General features: G+C 38.1%; 1 protein-coding gene across 4 annotated transcripts in view; it reads right to left on the reverse strand.

Annotated features, from left to right (window-relative positions):
* Positions 1–291: 291 nt before the first annotated feature.
* The window catches only part of CEP89 (centrosomal protein 89), a 44,585-nt gene continuing 34,827 nt past the window's right edge, over positions 292–10,049 (reverse strand). For 3 of the 4 annotated variants that reach the window (XM_017736415.1, XM_017736417.1, XM_017736418.1), the window contains 2 exons: positions 8,379–8,548; positions 292–1,538 (listed from right to left, as the gene is read on the reverse strand). In XM_017736415.1, coding sequence (XP_017591904.1) covers positions 1,301–1,538; positions 8,379–8,548 — 408 coding nt within the window. In that variant the 3' untranslated portion in view covers positions 292–1,300. Of the gene's footprint in view, positions 1,539–8,378; positions 8,549–10,049 lie in introns of those variants that run through there. The other variant, XM_017736419.1, reaches the window with a different exon arrangement.

A 10,049-nucleotide genomic window follows, 5' to 3' on the forward strand; every position in this document is an offset into this window, starting at 1 on the left:
GCAGAGCGGTGATAGCGGCTCTCGGACCCTCCTGGCCGCCCGTTCTCCGGGCGGAGCAGCCTTTGGGCCCTTTTGTTCCCTGGACAAAGTGTTGAGCAGCAGCTTCTCGGGCCTCATCCTCTGCTCGCTTGGAGGTTCTCTTACTTGCTCACACTTGCTAACATTCTTGCTAAGAAGAGAGAAAACAACATCCACACAGCAAAAAGCATTTCTAACATTATATAATATCTACCTTAATACTTTGCAAGAAGCCAATACTATAATACATGTTTATAACACTACACAACTATGATAGTTACAGGGTTTTTGTATTGTTACAGTTTTCTGGTACCATTTACATTTTGTTGTGAAAATGAAACAAAACCAAAAAGCTGATCCAGCAAGTTATATGTAAATCCAAAATAAAGTCACATAATAGTAATTACATACTACTACAAAGCTGATGTGCAATATTGTGAAAAATCAACAATTCTGAAAGCTAAGACAAATACATGTCAATAATCTAAAGACATAAACAATAAGCATTGCTTCAGAGAATACTTTGGAAAGAAGTGGCTTTTGAAGCCACTGAATCTGAAGCAGGATGAACAAAACAATCTGGAGGAGAACTGCATCCTGTGCTGGCAGCTCATCCCCTTGGCAAAACCATGGTAGGAGCTTCCCAACACCTACAGGGTTCCTGTAAATCTACATGGTGGACAGTTGTGCATTCAGGCACCAGCAGTTGTCATGAGGATGCTTCAGTCTTGTCTGCTTCACAGTCAAGTTTTTCTCTGTCCTTGAGATGACAAGATTTTTTGGCACACGATCTAGTATAAAGGACATCCTTGCATCTTAGGAAGTCAAGATGCTTCATCATGAGAAAAAGTACAAGCCACACAATTTTTTTCAGCTTGGATCATACTCCATTTGGTGTTCCAGGGAGAATTTACTGAAATTTGTCCTTTTAATTTTAATAAGCACTATCTCGCTGTTCACTTGTTTTGTGACAAGGCATGTGTCTGGGCTAAACACCATGCTTACCAGCTGCTTATCCTGTTAACTAGTTACTTGTTAACTTAAAGCTGTATCACATTTTGTCTTAAGGAGGAATAGCCCTTTCTTCAAATACCAAAGTAATATTTTGGGCTAGATTTACACTATTCATAGTACAAGTAGAGCATATGTTGTTGTCATTTTGATGACCTTAAAAATACAGTAATTGTATTGAAGAGAGTAAACATTCCATTATATCTTGTGTTGCTGAAAAAGTCAAATTCAGGCACCAAGTTCTCTTTCTTGGATGAGATGCAGGTTCTTATCACTGAGATTCTTGCTGAATTTCATTTTTAGTAGGGGATGAAGTTTTCACATCGCAGTAGCTAAAATCATGTCCATAAACTAGATCCTTCTGAGAGCTTTCATCTAAGTGTGCTTCATGAACTGTGACAGCACTCCACATGTTGCTCTTCCTCAGGGATTTATGTAAGAGTTCTCTCATTCTCCTGTTTCCTTTGGCTGTGGATCCCAACATGATTTCAAGTTCCCCTTCTGTTTTCCTAGGAAAAAAATGAAGAGAAATCCTAATTTTAACAATATTTCAGCAGTACAGAATAACAGTATGTGGATAAGCAAATTAGAAATGGCCAGTATTTAGGTGCTTGAAATTATCTGATTGAAATTCATTCCTACTTTGCTTTTGAAAAAGCTCATTAAATGTAATGCTAAATAGGATATGACCAGAAAATTACCCATGTAAAATTACCCATTATTGAACCCATGTAACAAGCTGGATTAAGTCTGCACATAGAGCAGTACATGTGAGACCCAAATACCATGACTACCACTCTCCACTGACTTGGGCTCCCTCGTGACCACAGCTCTGCTTCCCACATAACACTGCCCCTTCTGCCCAGAGCACTGTGCTCTCCACTCCAAGGCCCAAAGGGTCTGATCAGAGTGTCAGACTCTGTGCTCAGCTAATGCATCCTTGTGGGAACCAAACAAAAGTGCTATAAACTTAGAAGGTAGACAAAGCCCAAGAACTTGGGTTTCCTTTGACTCCTAGTGTATGTCAAAATACAAAATAATAAAGAAATGAAGATCAATTGATGTGGAAAGCATAGCTGTTGCATGGAAAATGAGCACACATTTTAATACTATAGACTAATACAGTCCCCTCGAGGGCACTTTCTGAAGCACTGAATAGAACTGGCCTTCTATACAAATTGTCCCCAATACCAGGCTCTAAAATTGAGAAACAAGTCAATGCAGAACATAAATGAGTTGAGAGTAAATGCTGTCATTTACATGTCTACATTGAGGGCAAAAGGTGTACACTAGAAAATACAGAATCAGTACATCTTACAGAATCCTTAGTGATCGATAACATTGAGAATGAAGTGATGAAAAGTGGCCCAGACATAGTACCAGCCCACCCTGTGTTTCACCTTGTGACTGGATATATAGATGGAAGATAAAATAACCTTATGCAGAAGGGCTTAAGATTATTCTTGTACATACTGCTTGGAATGAACTTTTGGTGGTGGAGAAGATCAGTAACCATTGAGAATGGAATTAAAGCAAAAGGTGGCAGGTGAAAGCAGTACAATTGGCTAACAGTTCAAGACTTTGCCCAAGAACGTGAGAAGCCACAGGTAATGGGTTGGACCTTTCCCTTTCTGCCAAGTCACTAAAAAGCCATTGAGAAGCAATCTTTCATTTTTGAAACACCAAAACTGTAGATGACTTTGTTCTCAGAAAGTATATTTTTCCAAGACTGTCTAATACTACCAGTGCCCAGAATATGCTTCAAAATGCTTTACACAATGGCATTTACCATTATCTTCAGCCTACATTTGGGGGAGATTTGAGGCATATGCACCACATGACTGAACACCCTCAACTGGCAGTCCTCAGTTTCACTCATTGGTTGATCTTGGCCCTCTGTATTGTGATCTTGGAACATTTTCAGCATCTTGTTTTTAAGTGAACTTGTATATCTTGATAGGGACACAGTCCTGTTCTCTGTTGTCCCTTGTCTTTAATTGGAGTCTTCAGGCAGTGCACAGCACTCTTATGTTTGACAATTAATACACAAGAGCTTAATCTGGTTTATCATTATTGTAGTACAGATCATTACCCAGGGTTTATTTCATCTGCTAATTTCTGAAATTGAGACTTCTTTGGTTTTTACAGTTGTTTCATTGTTAATGGTTTCATGGGCCTAAGGCATAGAAAATTTGAAGTAAGATTATGAAACTAAAGATCACCAAGTTCTGAATTATACATTAATGCTGTCAGCATGCCTGACAAATAGGATTGCCATTTTCAGTCCATGTGTTCAGTTTAATGGCAACTGCATTGATTTTAGAAAAAAATTAGTTCAAAGAGGTTAGTTTAAAAGTGTCCTCATGCTTAAAATTACTTCAGTAGAAAGAAAACAGATACCTTTAGAAGTAGCAGTTTATCTATACTCTTCTTGGAGGACTAATTTTTAAACAGAGCTGAGACATGAAGAGCCAGAGTGCTAACTGACTTGGCTTTGGAATGAGCAGTCAGAGCCCCTGCTGCACACAGCACACTGCAGTCACAGGTAAGGCTTTTCAGTGTGGCACAATGTACTGCTTCATAGTTCAGCTGTTCTCCAGGTGGGCATCTGAGAAGAAGCAGTTGCATCCCAAGTGTAGTTACACAAGGGGATTTTGTTTGAAAATTCTGACCTGATGGAAATTTAAAAATGCATTCAGCAGAATGGGTTGGGGAGAGGGTGTCTTAATTCTTGCTAGTCACAACCTCCCTTCCCTTAAGGAATTTGGATTACAGAGCAGCTTGGTTAATACAGCTGCTGATGGTCTGTACGTTCTTATCAACACCAAAATTTCCTTGCCTCTACAGCTGGTTCGCCTCTTAAAACAAAAGTCTTTTCCACTTGGCATTTAAAACTAGATACATGCTCTGTTTAGATACATGAGCTGTTCCTGGGTGTCTTTAGTCAAAAGGCATTAAGTTTATTTCTTCTTAATGTAGGCTGTTATTATTTAAATAAGTAAAAATAAAAATTTCATTCAACCCGTAACCTAGCCAAAATGTAAGATTTTATATCTTGTTGAGAGTAAGCAAAATGCCAATGTCCACTGATGTCTGATGAAAAAATTACCAGAAGTAGGTTCTGAAAGCAGATTCTTCTTTACAAAAGACAGTTTTCTGCCCTCATTGAACTAAATTAATTCAGCCTTAATCTCAGAATCTTATTTGGGCTGGCTCAAGAATTTATTTTCATCTATCCTTTAACAGTTTATTTAAATATTCCTTATCACAAAGATTAACAGTTTTTATTATGGTTATAATTTCATATGTCACCTCACAGGTAAGACAGCTCCTCCCCCTTGCCTATGCACAACTGCAAAGCTTTTCTGCTGTTGACCTTCTTCTAAGGACAGTTTAATGCACTTTCAAACCTGCCTTCTGCATCCAAAGCAAAGCAGCTGTAACTACCTTGAAGTACTGTTTCTTTGCAGAAAGTCTTACGAAATAAACTTTGACCTAGAAAACTCATAAAGGCAAATGTCCTGTCAAATTACTGGAAACATTTATGAACCTGTTTTTTAACCCTAGGATCCCATCATGAACTTCTTTTATTATCTCAAACCTCTTCGTTAAGCAAAGGTATGTGATATTGATCTCTCTTAAGGTTACTCAGTGACTAGTATTAAAGATGTCACTATCAGCTGCCTGAAGAACAAAATGCTACTGCTTTCTTATCAGTTGCTTTAGGTGAAAGGTTGCTGTGTATTTGCAATATTGTCTAGCAAAAGCTGTAATTACTGAAAAGGCTCTTGTCATGAGTTAGCAAGCATAGTCCCGGAAGTGATGTTCTTGCTAAGGGGTGCTGACAGCTTCCTCTGTGACCTGACCTGACAGAACCTATCAGCTGGCCAGGTTGAATATGGACAGTTCTTTAAGCCACTTAAAGTTGTGACCACCTCTGTGATCCACACTTAAGAACAGACAAACCCTGGGGGCAGAGGCCGGTCTCGTTTCCGGTGCTGGGACGCTTTGGGCCCCGTGTGGGGGGTGGCGGGCCCAGCCCAGGCCCTGCTCGGGCCAGGCCGGGCCGGGCCACGGCCACCCTGGAGCTGATGGGCCCCGTTCCACCTGCGGAACCCCCCCTTCCCCCCCATCCCTGCTGTGGGCAGCCCGAGCGGCCCGGCGCCCCCCCCCCCCGTGTTGTAAAGCTATGATGCATCAGAGTACCCGTTGTAATTTCATGAAGGCATGGGGGGGGGAGGAGAAGTGTTCTGAAGTATGGTATGATTTTTTTTTTTCTTCTTTTAGGTCTGTTAATAAACTTCTTTATATTCTTTCAAGTTTGGTGCCTGCTTTGCGTTTCTCCTAATTCTTATCTCACAGAAGGTAAACAGTGATGAGTATCTTGGACCAAACCACTACACTAAATTGGTGTTTCTGCTCGGTTACAAACCAAACCCACTACAGCTCTACAGAGCAGCTTCCAGGAAAGGAATTCTGCATATCTTTAAAAGTTTTTTTATGTATCAAAAGTACAACTACATCTGTGTTTCTTTTTGAAAACCAAGTAGAAAAATTCTCATCCCTTGGATGCAATGGGTAAGTACTGGAACTCCTGTTTTTAGTCCTGAGGTGAAAGAATGCAGGAGGGGAGAAAATTTCAAAGGCAAGTAATCTCTGTTATGTTTGATGAAAGCCCATGCTAGTTTGGATGTCGACTTGTTAAAAATAGAATGATCAGAGAAACAGCACATGAATATTGCTACTTTGCCTACACATGCATTACTTTTGACCATGCTGTGACTGCAGCAACTCTGCCTCTGGGCACACAAGGGGCTGTGCAATGTGCTGTGACCTGCCACCACTCAGGTGTGCTGCACTCCTGTCCAGATTAATAAGGTGGGGCTGCTTATTTCTGTGCAGGGTCTCACTGAAAGAATGGTGCTGTTTGCAGGTCTGAATCGGGACCTTCCTTTGCTTTACAAGAAAACTTACCAGCAACAATAGGTACAGTATGCTTTTATGATAAAGAATTTTATGGTGGCAGCTAAGTCAGACTTGCCCCATCTCCTAACTCCATATTGTTAAACTAAATGCAAGAGCAAAATAAATTATATGAAAGAGTTTTCTGTCTTCACCTGCTTACAGTGATTCACCATACCTTCAGCTAGATTTTAAAGTAAACTGGCTTTTCTGCTTAAAATGTGGCATGCTACTTTGATTTCCATTACCTAACAGTAAAATTAGAGAATAAATTAGAAATTAGAGAATAAATATTTATTGTATGCACTTATCTTAATGTCTATGTAGGCATTTTGCACAGAAACATTATCAGCTAGACAGTATTCTGGACTAAAATTCTGCTCTGTAAACACAGCTAGTCACAATAAATCTAAATGTTTGGTACTTTCCTAGCACTAGCAACTTTGGTTGCCAAGCTACAGATGATGAGCAACATCTCAACTACAAATAATTTTCCCTTCCTTATTCCTGTGACTGTGTGGAGGGAAGGGAGAGAGAAAATAATTAGCCTTGTAAAATCAGAAATATACAAAGCTGACCAAAATACATGTTTAATTTCTGCCTGATAGGCATAAAAGAGTAGATGCATATTTGGATTACCTTGGGAAACTACTTTATATTGCAGTACTTGAGAAGAATAATGGAATATGAAGAAACTAGCTCATATGAACAGTATCAGCCATGGTGTTAGTTGGTTTTATTGATTTTGTTTCACAAGCATAAAAATTTATTATTTCTTATATAGGTGTAGAACTCAGCTGACTTATCAGTAACGTTTTTTTTTTTAATCTACGTTTTTTTTAGATAGTAATCAAAGGAAAATAGTGAATCATGAGGTTAACCAAAATACCACTTGAAAGATGACTCTAAAAATTCTTTTTTATTTTTAGAGTTGTGTTCATTATATTATACTCTAATAATCACTGTTAAGATTCAACTACTACCAGAAAAAAGCAGTCACCCGTCACACTGTTCACTAATGCTGGAGTCTAGAGAAATGAAAGACATATCTTGCTGGGGTTCATCTTGGGCTTGTTTCCATAAACCACTTTTCTTCATCATCATACAGTTAAATGGACTACAGTGGTGTAGTTCCAGGTGCAGACCTTGTTTCTTAAAAGTCAGCTGCAAGTATTAATTGTGTGTGTTTACTGAAGAAAAAATGACTTAATTTAGACTGAAAAGGTAAAAGTGGTTTAGTATACTGTATGGAAAGTGTAATTAATTATTTTACACATCTGTGTTACACCATCTAATTTGCCTGCTTTGGGGCTATAAGGGTGAATTTTGAACGATCCATATTTTGGGACTTCAAACTATGCTCTATCCTATGTTGAAAAAAAACCCTCTTTATTTAATTGCTGTTCTCTACAGTAAAAAATTGTAACATGAGCCTAGAGATATGAAAGGCACTTAATTAGTTAAAAATCCTAAATAACTATTTCCAGAGAAATGTGGATCCATTCAATCTGGTTTTTAATGTAAATTTCAGAGATTAATGGAGTGTTCATTGTACAACTCTGCTACTTACACCTGTTTAATTGCACTGCATAAAGTAACTGAGAGGAACTGTGCTGATGTAAAGGTAGATGATACCAAACCTTTTTTTTTCTATTGTCTGTTAAAATCTATTTAAATCTATTATTTCACAATGGCAGTGATGACTTGAGAAATGACTGCTTTATTACTTTTTTTCAGTTGTAAAACAGTTTTTCCTTTATGCTGATAATATGAATGTGCTATGAAGCTTTCCACTATCAGAGGGGAAAAATAGCCTTAAAGGACTCTATATTCAAAGGATATTTCAACACTGCAGTCATAATCTTCTATAAATCTGTTAAATTATAATTTCTTCTCTTCATTTTGCATATAGCCAATCTAAGTCACTTATTAATAGGTCAGTAAGATAGATTCAAAACAGAACAGATCTTTCTCATTAGATTCCCTTAATACCCTACTATTCTGAAAACTGTTCAGGGGTGTGAATGGGAAAGTGTTCAGCCTTTAGCAGAAGGTGCTATTACATAAATTAACATCTATCTTGATTTATAGAATCCTTTCAAATTATCCAAGATTCTCTCAGATTGATAGCCTTCTAAAGAAGTCTTAAAAACAGCAGTAGCCATCTAGAAGAAATTCCTCCCTCAAAAGATGTTTCCTGGAGCTGGGAATTACGAGCAGGGTTTCAGCATTTTCAGTATTGCTACAATGAGTGAGAAAAGCGACCTGGAACATACCACGTGAAGACTCTGCTGGAAAGTGAGCGCTGGTGGCTGTGTGCAGGTGCTTTCCCTTGTCCCTTTACCTGTCGGACCTACTTGGATTGCTCCCGGCTGTGCCCCACTCACCTGTTCTGCTCCAGTACTTCATTGAGGGTTTCCTGTTTGTCCTGCAGCAGATGCTGCAGGTGCTTCTTTTCTAGCTCATACTGAGCAGTCTTCCTGGAAAATTCTTTCTCCTGCTCAGTCATCTTAAGACTGATATCTCCAAGCTTCCCAGCTGCTTTCTTTTTATATACCTATAAGGATTAAGTTAATAGAAAAAAATGGGATTATCGGAGAAATAAGGACAAATCATTACCAACAAAAGAAACAGCTAGAGATACTGATTTTCAGTTTAATCTTTACATCAATGCTGCCTTGCTTAATTATGTCAGGTAGGTTGCATTATGGGATTTTTTAACCTATTTGTTAATTGGAAGGTATTACACTTCATTTTGTTCTGCATATAAAACTAGTGTGTAAAATGAATACCATACTGTATGTTTGTTTTATAGTAAACAGAATTACCTGCAAAAAAAGGTTTGTTTTCCAAGATGCAAAGCTACATTTTACAGCTTACCACTTGCTGAACACTACTTATCAGTACATACCAAGAAAAAGTGTTTCTGTTTTGTTAGTTGTTTAATCTTAATACTAAGAGGAAGAAAAGAATAGCTTTGCTTGTTGCTTCACGTAACAGTCCTTCTGTTCAGTGAAGCACAAGTGATTTTTTGATCACTGGCTCTAACAACTAAATGATAACTAATGATTGGTCTCATCTCAAAAATAAGAAATAATTTTTGTACAAAGTAACTTTGCTTTCTGACATAACATCCCCATTAAATTGCATAAGCACACAAGAAACTGAAAAATATTGTTTGTGTATTGTTACACATTTCTAGATGCTGCTGCTCTTGACAATACCAAAATCCAATATTAACTTTTAGTCTCATGATTACAAACAGAAGGCTAAAACTGTTATTTTCTCTGCAGAGTATGATGTTTCCTACAGGCTACAGAACAGAGTTTTGGGATGGAAACACTGCCTTTAATAAAACCGTAAACTAATTTAGTGAAGCTTTGAAAATACTGCTATTTATGTGTTGCTAATACAACGTTTTATCTCAGGTGCTAATCACTAAGGTTTAATCTTAATCTGAAACGGGGGAGAAAGATGTGAGTTTGCCTTTTGGAGGAATTTTTAAAAAAGCATTTTTAGACGTGCTGTAAATAAGGCTATATAATCCTTTCCACAAACTGTTTCCTTTCTGGCTCTTGCAAAATGTGGCATTGTGGAGTTTAATTTTCTAGAAGTAATAGGATAATAATAGATAATAATATTTACCTAGAATATTAGTGATTCAATACTTAAGGTTGACTTACATAGGGTTTTTATCCTAACTTTTCCCTGACAGTTCTAATAGAATAAGCCTGCAAGTTAACCAGTCACATCACTCAACTTTATAGATTCCCAGAGAAGTCTTCAAAATGCAGAGTAATGCTATGGAAGGCTAAAGGCAAACAAGTTCCTTCTGAACAGAAGGTTGGTCAGAGCCAGCCTAGAAGAAGTGCAGAGTATAAGGAAACAGCTGAACTTTCCCTTCTGTCAGTAGAAGCTCCAGCATTTGTCAGGTTGTAGTGAGTTGAACCTGAGTTGATGGACAGTCTTTTAGACTAATGACGCTTCTCACAATTTACATATTTAAACCGCATGGAAAGGTGGGAATTGCCTTTCGTTCCAGCTCGCCTGCCAGAGGG

The sequence above is a fragment of the Corvus brachyrhynchos genome, unplaced genomic scaffold (genome assembly GCF_000691975.1).
Source record: "Corvus brachyrhynchos isolate BGI_N302 unplaced genomic scaffold, ASM69197v1 scaffold646, whole genome shotgun sequence".
Classification (NCBI taxonomy): domain Eukaryota; kingdom Metazoa; phylum Chordata; class Aves; order Passeriformes; family Corvidae; genus Corvus; species Corvus brachyrhynchos.